General features: G+C 30.6%; 1 protein-coding gene across 2 annotated transcripts; it reads right to left on the bottom strand.

Moving 5' to 3' along the window:
* Nucleotides 1-1,623: 1,623 nt before the first annotated feature.
* Nucleotides 1,624-20,683, bottom strand: LOC123008477 (polyamine-transporting ATPase 13A3-like). Of its 2 annotated transcripts, XM_044404289.1 has the most exons (10): nt 19,889-20,534; nt 12,439-12,756; nt 12,128-12,354; nt 11,889-12,073; nt 10,679-11,262; nt 7,615-7,791; nt 7,439-7,566; nt 7,185-7,385; nt 6,011-7,133; nt 1,624-3,153 (listed from the first exon to the last, which is right to left on the bottom strand). In XM_044404289.1, the coding sequence occupies exons 2-10, from the start codon at nt 12,527-12,529 to the stop codon at nt 1,856-1,858; spliced, it is 4,014 nt and encodes a 1,337-aa protein (XP_044260224.1). In that variant the 5' UTR covers nt 12,530-12,756; nt 19,889-20,534; the 3' UTR covers nt 1,624-1,855. The 2 variants fall into 2 exon arrangements, with proteins under 2 accessions (XP_044260224.1, XP_044260225.1); XM_044404290.1 differs by lacking the exons at nt 12,439-12,756; nt 19,889-20,534 and adding an exon at nt 20,619-20,683.
* Nucleotides 20,684-20,917: the final 234 nt, after the last annotated feature.

The following is a 20,917-nucleotide window of genomic DNA, read 5'->3' as shown; positions in this document are numbered from 1 at the left end:
TGTTAACCTTATTTTTAGCTGTCAATCATAGTTGACAAGTTGTACATATTTTTGATAGGAAAATATAATAGCTGTCATTAATTTGAAATTGTCATTAATTTTAACGTTAAAGCTTGAATTACATTAAAGTGTCAGAAAAGTGACGACCAAAGTATTTTGTCTCCAACTGTAATTAAAAGTAATTTTTAAAATATTAAAAAAATGTAACCCAAAATCCTGATTCCTGAATTTTTTTCCCTCGGGGCCGACTTTTTGCTCAATTTTTTGTGACCATGAGCAATTTTTTGGACATTTTTTTTTTCTTTGGCCCATTTTTTACTCAATTTTTTATGACCACCAGCGATTTTTTCTTTCATTTTTTGTTACTACTAAATATTTAAAATCGTACCTAAACTCCTAATCTTTTAACAAATTTTTGAGCGGTTTCTTATTCAATTTTTGTGCTTCTCGCTGATTTTTTATTTAATTTTTGTGATCATGAGAGTTACCACGAAAATTTTTTAAATTTCTAAATTTTAAATTCATGATTTTTAACAAATTTTAAAAAAGACCACAAGCGGCTTTTTTTTTTCATTTTTTGTTATTACAAAATTTTTAAAATCTAACCTAAACTCGCTAATCTTTTAACAAATTTTTGAGAGAGACCACAAGCGGTTTTTTGTTCAATTTTTTGTCTCTGGCTGTTTTTTTTTACTAATTTTTTGCGACCACTAGAGATTTTTGTTTCATTTTGTATTACTACAAAATTTTTAAAATCTCACCTTAACTCCTGATGTTTTAACAAACTTTTGAAAAAGATCACAAGCGGTTTTTTGTTCAGTTTTTTGTGCCCCTGGTTGATTTTTTATTTTTTGTGATCATGAGCAATTTTTTGTTCCATTTTTTGTTACACCAACGATTTTTTATTGTATTTTTTGTTGCTACAATTTTTTTTAAAATCCTACCTAAATTCCCGATTTTAAACAATTTTTTTAGAAACACCGCAAGCCGTTTTTTGTTTATTTTTTTGTCTTGATTGATTTTTTACTCAATTTTTTGAGACCACCAGCGATTTTTTTATTTAATTTTTTCTTATTTCAAAATTTTTAAAATCTAACCTAAACTCCTGATGTTTTAAAAAACTGTAATTCCTGATGTTTTAACAAATTTTTGAACCGGTTTTTTGTTCAATTTTTTGTGCCCCTGATTGATTTTTTATTTATTTTTTTGTGATCATGAGCAATTTTTTGTTACCACCAACGATTTTTTTATTGTATTTTTTGTAGCTACAATTTTTTTTAAATCTTACCTAAATTCCTGATTTTTAACAAATTTTTAAGAAAGGCCACAAGCGGTTTTTTGTTCAATTTTTCGTGCCCCTGGTCGATTTTTTTATATAATTTTTCGTGGGCACGAGCAATTTTTTTGCTCCATTTTTTGTGACCACCAGCGATTTTTACTACAAAAAATTTTAAAATATTTACAAAAATACAACCCAAAGTCCTGATACTTTTGTAACCACATGCGATTTTTTTCTCATATTTTTGAGACTGAGTCATTTTGCTCAATATTTGTGATTGCGAGGGAATAAAAAAGGAATGAGTGGATTGGTTGAGGCATTTTATGGTTCACGAAACTGAGTAATTGAGCAAACAAACAACTTTATTTATTCCTCTAAGTACACACCTATTAAGTCTAAAAATAACACTTTATAAAAACTGTAAAAATAAAGGAACTTAGGTTTAGTGAAGCCGTAAATACCCTCAATAAGTAAAGATAAATAAATCCTTCTAAAGAACACTAAGAGATACACATTGTTACATTTAATACTTTTAAGCCAAAAGGGCCTTTCACTTACTAAATCTAAAACTATACCTCACCTATTTTCCAAAAAATTCATTTCTAATGCTTTAACACAATCCTTATTACTCTTGGGACTCGCCCCAAACGAGTTAAAACTCGACAAATTTTGCCCCGAATCATCATATGGAAGCTCCGCAATATTACACTGCGAATTTGCCAAATCATAACTGGTATTCCCACTCGGAAAACTCTTATAAGTGTCACTTAAACTAGGACTAGACTCGGAAGGCAAACTCGCATCACACAACTGACCATTCGGTACCCCAAACTCCACATTCTCCTCATACAACGTATTCAAAACGTGATTTTTATCAAACTTTTCCTTTTCAATAACAATTTCGGCCGTGCAAGTTGGCAACGGATTCAACGGACTCGCGGCCGATTTAAAATCAGATGTCAAAATCGGCCATTTTGTATCCAAATCAATATCGCGTTCAATGGCCAAAAACTTTCGCTTTGACTTATCAATATTGTGAAATTTGAACCTCAACTTCTTGAAAACGACATAATCGATTATCACTTGTTCGATGAAAATGCTCAAAAGGAAGTTAATCGAGGCGTAGCCGAGTAAATAAATGCGAAAATTGAACTCCGGTAATACCAACTCAAATTGATCGATGAAAAATTGCGCCGGCCATAAGGCCAAATACACCGAAAATGCCACCATTAAAATAGCAGTAATCAAAAAACCGTAATTCGAAAAAATACTTTTTCTGTATGGCTTACCTTTGGAAAAAACCACCGCTAGGATAATATACTGAAAACTTGACACGGTGAAAATGACAAAATTTTCAACACAGCCAACTTCATCCTTATGTGCGTCATTATGTTGAAACTGTTTGTACCAACCTTGTAATTTTAAATGTTCAAAAGCCCCAACTTGAATCCCAATCACTACCAACATTTGTAATAGTAGTGACAAAATCGGACTGACACTCATTAAACTACTCAATGGTGTTTCTTTCACTAATTTTCCACTGTACGCTTCGGTTTTTCCGAAGAAAAATGCGAAAATTGAAATGATGAATAAATCGATGTAGAGGAATTCTAAATCGGTCAAATTCGAATCAATACTATACAATATTAAAACTGAGACGAATTGACATAAACTATACGCTGCCATGTATTTAAAAATACCGAAACTGGTTACCAGTGCTGCTCGGCCTTCTTTGATCACGTTCAAAACGCACGAAATGTTTGGATTTCGGCTCGTGAAAGGACTTGCAACGGATGATTCCGCCTCGGAAAGGGAGATTCCAGTGTGGGCCGCTTTGAGGGCGCCACAGTCGTTCGCGCCGTCGCCACACATTGCTGAAAAAAAAAGTATATTCACTATTGTGGGAATTTTTTAGTTTTTGAATAAAAAAATCCACTATTTTTGAGTTAATTTGGGGAAAATAATGTCATTTTTGGGATAATTTATTATTATTTTTGCTTCAATATATGGGAATTTCATGACAAAACGATATTAAGGTCAAATTGGTTGTTTGAATGAAAAAAATTAAAAACTAATAAAAAAACGTACCTAAACATTCGAAAAAAGAAAAAAATTCAATACTTTCCACTTACTTTGGTTCAAATAATGTCAAAAATTTAGGAATTTTGAAACAAAACTATCACTTCTAAATATAATTATCTCCGATTTTATTAAAAAAAAATTTCATATAAAAAATAAATTTTTAGATAAAAAATGCACTAAAACGGTGACAACAAGCGCAAAAAATCAAACATTTTTCGTCCTAATTTGTTTTTGTTTTTTTCAGCTCGTGCTGTTGTAAAAGCTGAGTTTTTTTGTTAAAAACGTGCTTAAATATTCGAAAAAGGCAAAAATAACACCATTTTTGAGATAATTTATTAAATTTTCGTCTTATTTTTGATTCAAAATTTAGAAATTTTACGAATATTTTTTACGAGTACGACTATTTTTAAATCTAGATATCTCGATTTCATAAACAAATGAATGTCAAAATAGTGGTTTGAATGAATAAAATTAAAAAGTAATGCAAAAAAACAATGGAAACACTCGAAAAAAGAAAAAATCCACTGCTTTCGACTTAATTTGATAAAAAATAAGTTTTTAGCTATAAAATGTACTAAAAAATGTTTTTCATTTTCAGCTTATTTTTAATTCAATATTTGAGAATTTCATAAGAAAACAATCACTTTTAAATCGAGATATCTCCTATGTTATTAACAAATAAAAGTCAAATGTTTGAATGAAAAAGAGAATTAATAAAAAAACGTATTTCAACTCTCGAAAAATAAAAAAAATCACTACTTACAACTTAATTTGGTGAAAATAATGTAATTTTTAGCATAAAATAGTGATTTATGGTCTCAATTTAACAAAATTCGTATAAAAATAAATTTTAGGCTGCAAAATGCTCTCAAAACATGAAAAAAAAAAATAATAAAAAATAATTTTCGTCGTAAATTGGTAATTTTCAGCCAGTAAGCAAAATTTTGCCCAAAAACTGATTTTTATTTTAAAAACATTATTAAAAGTTGAAAAAAACAAAAATAACACCGTTTTGACATAATTTATTATATTTTGACAAAACTATCAATTTTTAAATCTAGATATTTCCGATTTTATTAACAAATAAATAAAAAAAAATGAAATTAAGTCCGCATACGTAATCTTCCATAACGAAAAAACGCATTCAACACTCGAAAAAAGGAAAAACCCACTACTTTCGTCTTAATTTGGTGAAATTAATGACAAAACAATCATTTTTAAATTTAGATGTCTCGATTTCATTACCAAATGAATGTCAAAATAGTGGTATGAATGAAAAAATAATAAATAATAAAAAAACGTATCTAAACATTCAAAAAAAGAAAAAAATCCAATATTTTCGACTTAATTTGGTTGAAATAATGTCACTTTTGGCATAATATAGAGATTTGTTGGCCTAGTTTAACAAAATTACGTATAAGAAATAAATATTTAACTAAAAAATACACTCAAAGACTGAGTAAAAACGCGAAATATTAAAAATTTTCATCCTAATTTGAGATTTTTTCGGCTCGACGTATTCAAAATCCAAATAAAACGCAATTAATTAGGTAATTTTTCGGCCCGGGTAAACAAATGTTACAAAAAGCTGTTTTTTCTTAAAAACGTTATTAAATATTCGAAAAAGGCAAAAGTAACACCAATTTTGAGATAATTTATTAAATTTAAATTAAACGATAAATTAACACATAAATGTCAAAATAGTGGTTTGAATGAAAAAAAAGTGATGCAAAAAAAGAATCGAAACACTCGAAAAAGGAAAAAATCCACTGCTTTCGACTTAATTTGATAAAAAAATAAGTTTTTAGCTATAAAATGTACAAAAAAATGTGCTTAAACGTTCAAAAAATTCAAAAATAACACCATTTTTGTAAATTTTCAGCTTATTTTTGATTCGATATTTGGGAATTTCATAAGAGAACAATCAGTTTTAAATTACATAAAAAAAAAAATTCCCTACATACGACTTAATTTGGTGAAAATAATGTAATTTTTGGCACAAAATAGTGATTTTCCGTCCCAATAACAATATTTCGTATAAAAAATAAATTTTTAGGAGAAAAATGCACTCAAAAATTGAAAAAAAAATTCAACCAGAGTAAGCAACAAAATGTTGCCCAAAAACTGATTTTTTTCTTAAAAACGTTATTAAACGTTGAAAAATGGCAAAAAACACCATTTTTGACATAGTTTATTAAATTTTGACAAAACCATCAATTTTTTATTCTAAATATCTTCGATTTTTATAACAAATAAATAAAAAAAAGTTTAATGAAATAACGCATTAAACACTAAAAATGAAATAAAACACTACTTTCGTCGCAACTTCGTAAAAATGTCATTTTTAGTACAGCTTAGTAAAAATTAGTAAAAACAAATTTTTGAAACGTTATCAAACAAAAAAACATAAAAATTAAAAATTTACGACCTAAGTTTAAAAAATTTTCGGCTTTGGTAAGCAAAATGTTGCAAAAAAAAATTTTTTCTCTTAAAAACGTGCTTAAACGTTGGAAAAAGACAAAAATAACACAATTTCTTAAAATTTCGGCTTATTTATAACGAAACTTCGCAAAATAACCCCACTTTTACAAAAATTTCTTAAAATTCAATTATACAAAACCGGAGCTACCAACTTTATCTGCAACTCACCAACACAATACCCCAGATTTTGCAACTCCTGGACGAGTTGTTGCTTCTGCTCGGGCGACATCCTCGCAAACACCGTCCCTCTAGTGACCAAACGTGGCAACAACTCGGGATAAAACTCTTTAACCACACCCCAAACCTTCCCAGTCATGGCAAACCGATAATTGTTAAACAAATGAGGCTTCTCCAATTTTTTCACCGTTGTGTTGGTAGTAATGCTTTGAATTTGACTCTCAATCGTATCCAAACTGACAATACTTGCCGAATTTGACAAAACACTAATCTCATTCGATGTTTTATTTTTCGTGTTGGTCAACGTGTAGTACAATTGCGGTGGCGTACTATTGTCAGAATTGACAGTTATGACACTCTGACCTTGTGTCACAATATCACAATCTTTGGCCACACTTAAAGCTGTCAAAATATTGTCACCGGTGACCATGATGACTCGAACACTGGCGTCGTTCAATGCTTGGATACAAGGGGTTGTTTCCGGTTTTAACCGATTTTCGAGCACTATTAACCCCAATAAAGTCATGTCTTTCTCAATTGCGTCCCGTTGGACTTTATTGACTTTCGCATATGACAATTTTAGTTCTTTGTGGGCTAGGGCTATAACACGATAACCCTCCTGGGTGTAGCTTTCAAGGACATCGTGAAAATCCCCAGGGACACTGTCACTTCGCACAAAATTTAAAATCATCTCCGGGGACCCTTTCGCATAATATTCGAAATGTTGGGCCCCCAATTTGCGAATTATCACACCCATACGTTGCGAACTACTCGAAAACGGAAACTCCCGAATAATCCCGATTTGAAGATCGTCTGTTTGATTTTCACGATTTTTGGGCGGTTTTAAAACAGTCGGAAAAATCATATTGAACTTGTTGTTATCAGCAACGTCGTGCTCTTCCATGACCCACTTTGTGCTCTCAAACATTTTCAAATCTAAGGGATCGCCAACTATTTGTTTATCAATAATAGTCAATGAGTGACAAGAGACGAGACCACAAACAAAAGTGTCGTAAGGCAAAGAATTGACTTTTTTCACCGGCATGTGGAAATTCTTATCTTTGATTGGCACCACACAGAGGAGATCTAAGCCGTCTTCGGTTAAAGTACCAGTCTGACAAAAAAATTAAAACAATTAATAATCAAAAAATTAAATAAAACAAACCTTGTCAAAACACACACAATCTATAGACCCGGAAACGTTAATAGTCCTCGGGGAAATACAGAAAATTCTCATTTTTTTCAACCGAATCTGGGCGTAGAACCGGCCAACTGTCATGGCGGCCGGAAGTGCAGGCGGTACCACAATTGTTATCAAATCAAAAGCTTCGATTACTAGATCACGTGACGATACGCCTCGCATCACCTACAATACATTTCCAACACACTGTGTTTCATTTTTTCAAATAAAAAACTTACTTTAGTGACCACTGTGTATATAAAACCGATCAATGCCACTCCAGCCAATAAAACAACAAATCGATAGGAATCCTTTTCGAAGCGGAAATCAACCGGTGGTGGATATAGTATACTCCTTACAAGACTTCCTATAAGTATCACGTGACTTGCTAGTTTTATTCTGATTGGTTTGTTACCTTTAGCGGTTGAAAAACCGGTTCGTACGACGACTGCAAGGACTTTTTCGTTACCGAAATATCGAGTTTGGATGACTTGAGTGCCACAGAAGAGGGTGTGTCGGGCGTGCTCTTTGGGGTCGTAGGTGAGGTCGGGGAGGTTGGGTAGAGCGGTTTTGGTGACGGGGACCGACTCACCTGGAATTAATTTGTTAGTTTTAATAGTGCACCCTGTATATTAGGTATGATACAGGGTGGTGCAAAAACAATAAAAACAAGCTTGGAAAGTATTTTCAAACAGGCATAATTTTTTTTAATGAATGTGTTTTTTAATATTGTGAAAAATTGCAACCACATATTCTACGTCGACAAATTACATTCATTGGTCAAATAAAAACGTGTGAGTCATTTTTTTAGTAATTTTTACCCTTTTATATTTTTATTTTTTTGACTAGTGTTATTTTTCGATGTAGATTGTGAGGTTACAATTCTTGGAATATTAAGAAAACACAACATATTTTTAGGTAAGTACGCTTAGGTTTTTATGTTACCATTCTCATATTTTTACATTTTATAATTTGGCGTTTTTCAACCTTAGTATTAAAGCAGAAGCATATTTGAAAGCCTTTACAAATATAAATTCTTACGTTTACAATCTTACATCGCAAAATTTTCACATACTTACGTTTCTCTTACGTCCTTAAATCCTTATGTTATTCTTTTTCAATGCCTACATTCTTACGTTTGTGTTTATTATTTACGTTACGGTACGTTTATGTTCCTACAAAAGTTCTATATTTTCGATCTTACGTTTTTAAGTTTTTATATTCTACGTCTTTAAATTTCTATAATGATCTCAATGCGTTAGTTTCTTACACAATTACGCTAACGTTCTTACATTTTATGTGTTTATGTTTCTACGTTTACGTTTACGTATTTTCAATTCTACAGTATACTCGTATCAAACCTTACGTACGCTTATATTTTACCATTACGTTTTTACAAATGTGGCGCAGCCCCCGTAAGTCCCATTAGGGGGCGCAATCTTAAAGACACTTTGTTAAATAAAAATGAAACTCTTAGTCAAATCCGACAGGATTTGATCACATTGGCTATTGTAAACCAAGTAATGGCAAAAATTTCACACAAATATTTTTTTTTTAATGTGAAAGACAGACAAGGTAGGTTTAGATTTATGCAGTTATAAAACAAAATAAAAGTTAATTATTTTGATAATTGAGGGTAATTAATAAAAAATAAATGCAAAAATTGTCTGCAGGCAACCAGTAATACAGCAAGTTTTATTAGTTGCCTATTGAAACTGTCAATGAAACTGAAGAGTCGTTTATTATGATTCACAATATAATGAAATTTCAGACCTTCAATAAACAAAATTAAATTTGTTAAAAATTATGAAATGTACAAAAGAAATAATTTGGAAAAGTCATTTTTCTTTACTATGCTTATGTTTCTTTTTATGTAAACTTTTCTTATCTTTATTTTTCTTCTTTTCCTTGTTATATTCTTATACTCTTACAACTTTCGCATTCTTACGTTTTTAAGTTTTTTTTGAAGTTTGTATACGTGCCTACGCTTATGTTTACATTTATGTTCATACATATGATTATGTTCCTTATTTACAATTTTACGTCTCTAAGTTTACGTTTTCGTCCACAATCTCGTATCATTCTTTTTCTATACTCTAACCTTTTTACTTTTACGTCCTTATTTTTATGTTTCTACGTTTGCATTCATACTTTTATGTATTTTTTATTTGAAAAAATCTCCAATTGTTCAAAAAATTGTCATTTCCTACCTAATTTAATAATTTTTCAAGACAATTTATACGTTTAAAAAAGGCAAAAATAAACATAATTTGGTAATTTTTAGTTTTAATGTTGACAAATTCTTGCTTAAATGTGCAAAAAAGCAAGAATTTGGTAATTTTTAGTTCTAATCTTGACAAACTCTTGCTTAAATGTTCAAAAAAAAGCAAAAATAACACCATTTTCGACCTAATTTATTAAAGTTTTGTGACTAATTTTTAATAAAATTTCGCGATATTATTGCATTTCTAGCTCAAAAATGTACTCAAAGTCTTTAAAAACATGTTTCTTACGTTTATATATTTTCAATTCAAAAGTGACTAAAAGTGATCAAATTGTTCGTTTTTTTTTTCAAATATGACACTATTTTTTATTTTGTTATTACGTCTGCGTCATACGTTGATATTCTTTATTGATGTTTTTACAAATTAACGTTATTATGTTTGCGGCTTAAGTTTGCTTTACTTTATTCTTGCGCTATTACTAAAGTTTTTTACATTTCTACATTTTTATGGTTACGTTCTTACGTGTAACTCATAACATCTTTAAATTCTTACGTTTTTGTCTTTCATCATTTATGTTCATGTTTATGTTTCTTCACATTTTTACTTTTTAAGTTTTGACGTCTCAAGTTCACTTTTTACGTTCATAAACTCAAATTTCTTTTACTTTTACTTACTAAGTTTTTTGGACGTAAAAGTTAAACGTTTATTTACGTTTTCAGTTACGATTTTCGTTTACATTACGGTATTGTTACTAAAATGTACACTTTTACGTTCTAGAGTTTGTATATGTTTTAGTAAAATACAATAACAAAAAATATAGGGTGTTAACTTAAAAAAATAGTATTTAAAAATTTAATTTACTTCCTTCGGGGATGAAATAAGTGAAATACCGGTTTTGACTCTTAAAATAAACTGAAACTGAATGAATCTTATGAGTGTTTTTGACATAAACAAGACTGATTTTTTGACAAATTAATTGACATTATTTGACAAATTAAACATTTTCTTTATTTAGCCTGTTGGGAGAAAAATTTTAAATGCCCTCGGCACTCTTCAGTCGCCTCTGGCATTACTTACATTCTCGGGATTAAAATATCTGTTCATTCCCTTGATATATAAATAACTATTGCCTTAAAAAGTTACAAAACAGGTCAATTAAGTTGTCAAAAATTTGATTGAGCACAATTCCATCAATTAAACCCATGACATGCTTGAAAAAAACAAACCAATCTTAATTATGATTAAATTACTTACCCGTCAACATGGACTCGTTCAAAATACAATTCCCCGTGAGTAAAATAGCATCACAATGCATAACACAGCCATGTGAAGGTATCACTAGAACATCTCCTGGTACTAAAAGTTCCGTCGAAATCGATTCAGTCTGATAGGACACATCACCAGATCCATCAAAATTCTTCGGTATTTTCCTTAAAACAGTACAAATATCCGAACTGTGAACTGTCGATTTTAATTTTCTTTGATTTTTTCGCGTCTGTCTCACTGTCATGCTTATACCAAACACCGACATTGTGATAATCGCGGCTGCGTACCAATAATAATCGTCCAAAAACCATAAAATAAAACTACCAATTTGGAAAATATAGAATGGATTGAGAACTTCCAAAAAGAGAAGTGTGACAATTGAGAGTTCTTTTACGGTTATTTTATTAGGACCGTAAACCAATCGACGAGTGAATTGTTCGCCATTTGTTAATCCTTTGTTTTTGTGTAAAACGTCACTGGAGACGCCTTGATCCAAACCGTGGAGTTTCACGAATTCGTGCTTGCGGGAATCCCAGATGTATGTCACTTTTTTGCAAGTGAACATCAGAAGCCTTAAACAAATTCAAAGTTTTGATCAAAGCGGCCGCGACTTTGAAATCAGGTTGGTAACACTGAATAGTCGACAGAACGTCAAAAGTGTTGCCAACTTAATTGACTGACCTGATCAAAAATCACAAATTTTGTGTAAATTGTCCAAAAACTAGTCAAAAAAACAGAAAAAAAAACACAAATGGAATCAAATTTTGCAATTTCTTGTACTATTAGACAAAAATCTGTTAGAATTTGAAAGTTTTCGACAAATAATTCATATAAATTCACTAAAAAGTGAAACAAACACAATTTTTAGTGAAATGTTCTTGTTTTCTTAGAATATAATTAAAATTAAAAAATTAACAAAAACTTTTTAGGGTAAAATCACAGAATTATGGCTAAAAAATTACTACCAATTTAACAATATTTTGCAGTAATTTTACAAAATAAACAAGATTCTTGCTGAAACTTGTTGAAAATATTTGCAACAATAATTCAAATATTGTCCAGTTTAGTTGAAAAAAATCTTAGATAAACCAAATTTTTTTAAAAAATTAAATAAAACAAAGGAAACAGCTCGAAATACAAATATCAAAATTTCAGTGTTGCCAACTTAATTTCAGAGTCGTAGCCCACTTTTACTTACTTGTCCAAGTCCCTGAACTCCCCATTTTCGAAATGCACCGACAAGTTGGGATTATTCTCCTTCACGGTCACGTGATGCGAATTAAGTAGATTTTCATCGTCGTCTTTCAGTTTTTGTACACTTTCAGGTGTCAAAACTTTCAGATTTTTGACATGATATATTTTATGTTTACCACCGAATATCTCCTGAAATTGAGTTATTTTAATAAAAATTGTGTTTTTTTTTTTGGTGATTTAAACCTTGATTAGAATCTTTTCCGCTTCACCGATTGCACATTTATTGCACGTCGCAAAAACATACCAATGCGGTATCCAATGGAAAATAAGTCTCAAAATTCCACCTGTAAGTACCGTAACTAAGTACGTGAAAACGATTTTGATTTTGCTCGTTTTGAAGCAACATATTTCCATTTCGTCATCCTGTCCCTTGTTTATGTGCATCAAGTAGCCAGGTGTCTGCATGGTACCTACTCCAAAAAATATTTTTATTTTTTTTTAGGTGAAATAATGGAAAAAATCACGCAAAACCCGCAATTCAGGCCGTTATTAACCTTTTAACAGTCCGGCGTGTTGCTCCTGGATGGTTTTGTCTCGTTTCTTCCTCCAAGAGAATCGTGAATAGTCCGTTTTGAAGACCGACATATTGCACAATTAAATCACTATTTTATTTGATTTATTTTTTGTGTATATTTTTTTAAGTAATAAAGTACAGTTCAAGTAGTCAACGCAAAACTAAGTACTTTTTCAACACTGCAAATGCCAACTTTTCCCGTTTTCCATCACTTTTTAATGTTCGTTTCGTTCTCTTTCAATTCTTCCGTCCAACTTCCACAATCTAATCTTCACGGTTAAAGACAATTATCGAAAATCTGGGAAAAAGGACGCCAACTAAGAGTCAAAATTTTCAAAAATTACGATCTTGGCGCTTGGAAATGGTAGTTAAAAGTCACTGAAGCTTCGTTTTTTCGTCGAAAAAATCAAAAATTTACAAATCTAATCGAAAATTAAACTTTCGGGTTACAAATTTTCTAAATAATTGCAGGTGAAAATGAAAAAAATGCGCAAAAATTCTCCAAATTAAAAATTTCGCTGCATTTTAAACAATTTTAAATTTGGTGATTTCTCGGCAGAAAACCTGAATTTGTTGTTCAAAAACATTGAAGATGCAAAAATGGCTCGGTTTGGCAAAAAAACAAAAAACCCCTAATAGGGCCTATTCTGTAAAATAAAATTTTATCTATAAATATTTAGAAGTTATGAGGGTTTAAAATTTGCACTTTGACTCTATTTATTTCTGTTCCAAAAAAATTTTTCCAAGTTTTTTTGTTATAGGCTATTAAAAGAAAAAACAAAGGAGCTGTATCCTAAATTGTAACTCTGTTCAATGTTATTTGTTGCTTTTATTGGCAAAATTTTTGTCCCTTTACTAAATAATTGTAAGAAAACGTATACAAGATCATCAGTATCATTAAATAGATATAAAAAAATGTCAAATGTCAAAAAATAAATAATGTCAAAATTTTTTGACAGATAGAATTTTTTAAACATTTTTTTCATGTTTGTGGTATCTTATCTTACTTGAAATTTTTCTCTGGGGAGCGAGTTCAGGCGCATCCTGTATATGCATAAAATTAAGTGCTCATTTAAAAATATATCTTTTAAACGGACCCTTTTAAATATTCGGCTTTTATCGTATTAAACAGAGGAAATGTTATTATTTTGTTATAAATGAACTATTTTTGCTGGTTTTAAATGAAAAAATGTCAAGCCAGTTTTATTTGTCATTTTCCGTAAAAAACGTTCAAAATGTTTAAAGAAAGATTGTCACAAATGTCGAAAGCGCAGAAAGGGGTGCACATTTTAGATCAAACTCATTCTAAAGAATCCAAAATAAGAAAATTCAGAAAAGACAAAAAAAAGAGAATTGTTAAGCCTCAGTTTGTAGGCATAGCAAGAAATCGAAAACGAAAAATGTTTTGAATTTTTGGCCAGTAATATTTTTTGATACAATAATATGGTTGACCTGGATATAAAGGATATTCTTCTGGGGGAAAAATAATTTTAATATGTGCACAGTCAATAATTACAATCGCAACTTCATTAGCAGGAAATTTTATTAAAATATTAATTAATCCTCGAATAATTGCATTGGTCACCTCATTAATATTCCTACTTAAATTAGGCTAACTCTGTGACATCGAGTAACTATGTCCTATTCAAGTAAGGTAACTACTATGCCCAAAAAAGTACAATGCACTTAAAACCCTAAGGTGCACTGGTATTCTAGTATTTCGTTGTGCTGTTTGCATAATTGACTAAATCTTAAAAACAAAATTTATTTAAACCAAATAAAAGCATCATTCAAAGTACATAAATAGATTTGTGGTATCCCGTAATAAAATCTATAAATGCTACCCACAAAGTACCCTTTAAAAATTAAGCATTTAAAGGTGAAAAATAAAGGGGGTATTTAAAATTTTAACAGGAAAGATACATACAGAATAGCATCACAAATTGACAGTGATTATAAAGTTATAAAAACAATAATTCACAAAAAATTGGTGTGTATTAACATTGTTGGTGAATTATAGCAAGTCATACACAAGATAACGTAGACTTACCCAGACATTATAGCGTAATTTGAATCTGATTGGTTGAATTTAAGAAATTTGAAAGATTTGATTGGGTTAAATTCCGTGACGTCACGTTAGAAAAAATGTGTATTTGTACGACTAAAAATCCCTTTGTTGTGTAAACAAGTGTAAAGGACGGAAAAAATGATGACGTAGAATTTGGTAATACAGGGTGTTTCACATAACTTTACGAGGCTTGCGCCTAATGTACGCACCCAAACTAACAACTAAAAACGTTGTAATTTTTGAAAGGGTGAACAAACTAGAGAAGTTTATCCAATTTTCCAAAATTTGTAATCTAGTCGTATCGGAATATGTATTATTGATTGCATCTTACAGGCGTAGGCCTCGTAAAATTATGTGAAACACCCTGTATACGAACAAAGGCCTTTTACACCGGAACTGTTACGAAATAGTTTTTGTGACGTTTTCGAAAAAAATATTACAATAACGAGTCAGTCTTAGCTGAGCTCTCGTACGAATCACTTGTCCGAATAAATCATAACTTATTATTTGGTGGTTCTGTTGCGAAATCGTGTTGAAATGGGAGATGCGTGTGTGTTGTTTCGAGTGCTTAATAGACATTTAGTAGTGCGCGATTTTAAAATTTCGAGTGATTAGTGAGAGCCAATGGGGGTAATGAAGAAGACAATCGTGCTACAAGGATCCGGATTAAAGGGTAAGTCAACAATACTTTTTGGTTTTTTAGAGAAATTACACTTATTAAATTGTATTAAAAATTTTCAATTAATTTAAAAACAAATTGAACTAATTTTGAATTTCTTTTATTTCAGTAAGTCCGTTCTATGAAGATGAGGGGAATCGCTACAAATGGTAGCAGAAGATGATGCCATATAAGGTCAGTGCACTTTAATTTTTTATTTTTTTGTTTATTGCAAAGTGAAGTGTGCGAAACTCGGTCACCAGTGAGTGCGTGTTGTGTATTTTCGAGTGCTAATAGACATTTAGTAGTGCGCGATTTTTAAAATTTCGAGTGATTTAGTGAGTGCCAATGGGGGTAATGGAGAAGACAATCGTGCTACAAGGATCCGGATTAAAGGGTAAGTCAACAATACTTTTTGATTTTTTAGAGAAATTACACTCATTAAATTGTATTAAAAATTTTCAATTAATTTAAAAACAAATTGAATTAATTTTGAATTTCTTTTATTTCAGTAAGTCCGTTCTATGAAGATGAGGGGAATCGCTACAAATGGTAGCAGAAGATGATGCCATATAAGGTCAGAGCATTTTATTTTTATTTTTTTTTTGTTTATTGCAAAATGAAGTGTGTGAATTTGTGATTTTTGACTGCAACAGTAAGTATTTATTGAATTATGAATATGAATTAATTGTATTTTAGATAAAATGTATTATTTCTCAAATCCTTTTTCAAAATTTGTAGAAATTTATTCTGTTACCAAACAATTTAAAACTAAATCTTGTAATTTAAAATTAAATTAAAATTTAATTATTGCGATTCAAAAGACAACCATTTTAAAAACTTGTAATATTGTTAGAAAATGTCGCAATATCAATAAAATTTATTTTAATAACATTAATAATAATAACTTAATTAATAATAATTCATTAAGTTGCGAGGCGGAAGATCTGCAGTGACGCTAGATTGTTTTTTTTACATTAATCTCTTTTCAAACAATTTATCAGCAACATATCCGTAATGGTGAATCTTGCCTGACTGCATGTCTAAACCGCCGGGTCAGTGGAGTGTAAAAGTTGTGGAAATTATTTGTCAGAAAATTAAGTCTTCAAAATAATTATCTGCCAAATGGTTTCTTCTTCTTTTGCCGGGTCAAATAATAATAATAAAATAGGTGAAGTGTTGAATTTGTGATTTTTACAATAAAAAGATTCATTTAGTGTAAAATAAATTCTGCGCGAATGCGAATTGGTAGCACTGCATTCCCAAAAATTACAACCGCCAATCTTAAATAAATCTTAAATTTGACAGCGATTATAAAGTTATGAAAACAATAATTCACACAAAAATTGGTGCACACTCAAAAATGCAAAAATAACACCAAATGTAGAGATTTTTTGGTTTTTCTTTAGAGAAATTTTACAAATTGTGTTTCTAAATGAAAAAAGTGATCAAATGCTCGAAAAAAGGAAAAGTAATGGCAGTCTCGACCAATTTTGGTGCTTTATCGCCCGGTTTAAAACAATCTTGAAAAAAGACTAGAGTTTCTAGCACAAAACATATCTAAACGCTTCAGAAATGCAGATTATTTATAGCTGAAACATACAAAAATAAAGGCATTTTCGAACTAATTTATTGAATTTAGGAACCAGTTTGGCAAAATTTTACAAAAAAAACTGAGATATTAGCTCAAAAATGTGCTTACTATAAATGATCGATTTTTTGAGTTATTTTCAAGAGAATTTGTAAGATCGTTGCGTTTCAAACTGAAAAAGGTGCTCAAATGCTAAGGGCATTTTCGACCATTTTCGACCATTTTCTCGAGAAAATATTTTTGAATTAAATTTTTAGCTCATAACGTAGATACTTAAACGCTTCAAAAATGCATAAACATAATTTTTGTAATTTTTCAATTTATTTTTATCAAAAATAATGGCATTTTAGAACTAATTTAGTGATTTTAAAAGACAGTTTAGGGAAATTTCACCAGTTTTTAGCTCAAAATCCACGAACAAAGCAAAAATTACGTTGTTCTCAACTCGATTGAGTAATTTTTTATTATTTCTCGAATAATTATGTCCCAAATTAACAAAAAATTGAAACTGGAGCAAACCTGAAGTGTAATAAGCACAAAAACTCCAAATTCTCAACTTTATAAAGAAAATTGGCAAAAAATCGCTTCGAAAAGTATCAATTCGCAAAATAATTGCATTTCAAAAACGAGCAAAATTGTTCCAAAAAGACACAACAAAAATATAACTTTTTAGCTCACAAATGTGCTTAAATTCTCATTAAATACAAAAATAACTCCAAATTTGCTAACTTTTTGAGTTTTTTTTTTTAATTTGGCAAAATAAGTGCGTTTCTAGTTCAAAAACGCCCAAATTCTCCCTTTTTATGAACGAAATTTTACAAAATAATTGTGTTTATAGCTGAAAAAAGTGATAAAATGCTCGAAAAAGCACAAAAATAATGGCATTTTCGACTAAATATGGTGTTTTTTCAGCCGGTTTAAAAAAATCTAGTCAAAATAATTAAGCTTTGAGCTGAAAACGTAATTAAATCCAAAAAATACAAAGAAAACATCTTTTTCGACCAAATGTGGTAATTTTTCAGCTCATTTATGATTTGTATGAAAAACATGCGGAAACACTCGAAAAAAACAAAAATAGCAACATTTTCGATGTAATTTTGTGACTTTTAGGCTCATTTTTGATAAAATTTTGCGAAATAATTGCGTTTCTAGCTGAAAAACGTGCTAAAACACAAAAAAAAGGCTCAAATAATGTCATTTTGATCCGAATTTGCTAAACTTTTAAACTGGTTTTCATCTCAAAAAAAAAAACAAACACTGTTTTGCATTTTTGGCTAAAAAAACGTGTTAAAAAGACAAATATTCAGTTATTTTCGAGAGATAATTTGTTGTTTTTTTTTTTTTTTGATCCGGTTTAGAGATATCTCGCAAAACTAAGTTTTTAGCTCAAAAATGTGCTAAAACACTGAAAAAATGCAAAAATAACATCAAATTTAGAATTTTTTTTAGAGAAATTTTACAAAATTAAAAAGCGCTGAAATACTCGAAAACAGGAAAAATAATGGCATTCTCGACCAATTTTGATGCTTTTTATATCGAGAAAATACTCAAGTTTATAGCATAAAACATATTTAAACACTTAAAAAATGCCAAAATAACACCATTTGAAAAAGGCAAAATAAAGATATTTTCGAACTAATATAACGATGTTAGGAACCAGTTTGTCAAAATTTTGCAAAAAAAAACTTAGATATTAGCTCAAAAATGTGCTTAAATGCTCGATAAATGCAAAAATATCACCAAATTTAGTGACCTTTGGGGTTATTATTAAAGAAATTTTGCAAAATAATTCTGCTCCTAATTAAAAAAAAGTGCTCAAAAGCTCGAAAAAAGGCAGTTGCGACCATTTTCTCGAGAAAATACTTAAGTCTTAAGCCCAAAACGTACTTAAACGCATAAAAACTCCAAAAATAACACCATTTCCGACCTAATATAGTTATTTTTTAGCTTATTTATAGCCAAAACACTCAAAAAATGCAAAAATAACACCAAATGTAGAGATTTTTTGTTTTTTCTTTAGAGAAATTTTACAAAATAATTGCATTTTCAAATAAAAAAAGTGCCCAAAAGCTCGAAAAAATAAAAAATAATGGCATTCTCGACCAATTTTGGTGCTTTATCGCCCGGTTTAAAACAATCTTGAAAAAGGACTAGAGTTTTTAGCACAAAACATATCTAAACACTTCAGAAATGCAAAAATAGCACCATTTACGACCAAATATAGTTATTATTCAGATCATTTATAGCTGAAACATACAAAAATAAAGGCATTTTCGAACTAATTTATTGAATTTAGGAACCAGTTTGGCAAAATTTTACAAAAAAAAACACTGAGATATTAGCTCAAAAATGTGCTTACTATAAATGATCGATTTTTTGAGTTATTTTCAAGAGAATTTAAGTTAATTTAAGTGCATTTTCGACCATTTTCTTGAGAAAATATTTTTAAATTAAATTTTTAGCTCAAAACGTAGATAAAAATACTTCTATACTACTACGCTTCAAAAATGCATAAACATATTTTTTGTAATTTTTCAATTTATTTTTATCAAAAATAATGACATTTTAAAACTAATTTAGTGACTTTAAAAGCCAGTTTGGCGAAATTTCACCAGTCTTAAGCTCAAAATCCATGAACATAACAAAAATTACGTTGTTCTCAACTCGATTGAGTAATTTTTTGACCCGACTTAGCAAAACCGTGCGAAAAAAAGCTGAGTTATTATTTCTCGAATAATTATGTCCCAAATTAACAAAAAAATTGAAACTGGGGCAAACCTGAAGTGTAATATGCCCAAAAATTTTATAAAGAAAATTGAAAAAAAAAAGCTTCGAAAAGTATCTTTTACATGAATTGATCCAGTCCAAACCGGAATCCAGACAGGTGCCTCCCTTTAGGCTCAAAATAGCCCATAAATCTGGGCCATAGCCGATACATTTCCAATTTGAGCCACTCCAAACTCTCAATAACACGAATTTATCACCCGAGTTCGCTATCCTTGACTTCGGGGGTCACGAATTCTCCAGCCAAACAAACAATGAGAAATTTGTGCCTACTCCCATGACTCATTAACTACCAATCCAATGACGCAACCGGTGACGTGGGGGCTCACCTGGACATCAAACATCGAATCAGCCAGGGGGAAAGCATCAAGTCAATGTCAAATAGCCATCCTGGCAGCCTCCGAATAACTTTTGTCAGTCGCCAGGATCGTTCCTTGCCCTGTACCCAATGCTGCACGTGACAAAGCTCGACTCTACATTATGCATCTTATTTGTTACAATCCCACTGACTTTATCCAAGCACTTGCTCAAATAATTGTACCTATTTAAATCACTCTTACACATAATAATCAACTTGGTAAACATCAACCACGAAAAAACTGTCTTTGAGTCACCTAACCTCACTTTCACGTCTAAACCGATTTTTCACTACGAAACACAGTCAAAGGGCTTCTAATGACTTCACTTAATATTAAAACCTTGTAAATCTTCATTTTCATCATGAAAAACGCCGGAAATCGCAATTTTCTCACTCAGACACCGCACACTTGATCGCACTAAGCTCACGCAAAACGGGGGCTATTTTAAACGTTTGCGTGAAGGACACATGGAATTATTTACGGTCGATATTTATTTTTAATCACTGGATTAATTTTCAGACCAACACGCTTCAAAAACGACGAAAATCGTGATTAATGACACTTGTGACATATGGGGGGAGTCACGTGACCGGATACCAACACCCGCCAAATTCAAATTATCTCATTACACACTACTCATGAAAAGTGTAATTTTTTTAGTTTTTCAGGACCTGAATTGCGGTAATTTGATTTCTCTCACCTGGCCATGTAATGCGGAATCCGGGACGTGAAAGTTACACAAAATGGATGCGTGTCCACTATTACCTGAGAAAAACACTGAAATGTGAGAGAATTTCACTTAAGGTGGGGTCTTATCACAGGTTTACACGTTAGAGGACATTAGAGTAATTAGTATTCATTGTGTTAGTACGAGGAAACGTCACAAAAGGATTATTTTTGAATTTGGATCAAGATAAGAGATTAACACTCACCGTTTATCTAAGCAATAGGGAAATTAGGACATTGATCCGATTTTTTTTGATAAAACGTGTTATCTTG

Source organism: Tribolium madens, unplaced genomic scaffold, assembly GCF_015345945.1.
Source record: "Tribolium madens isolate multiple individuals breed KSU strain unplaced genomic scaffold, Tmad_KSU_1.1 Scaffold_71;HRSCAF=194;Tcas5.2_LG6, whole genome shotgun sequence".
NCBI lineage: Eukaryota > Metazoa > Arthropoda > Insecta > Coleoptera > Tenebrionidae > Tribolium > Tribolium madens.
This window is presented reverse-complemented; position numbering and strand designations above follow the sequence as displayed.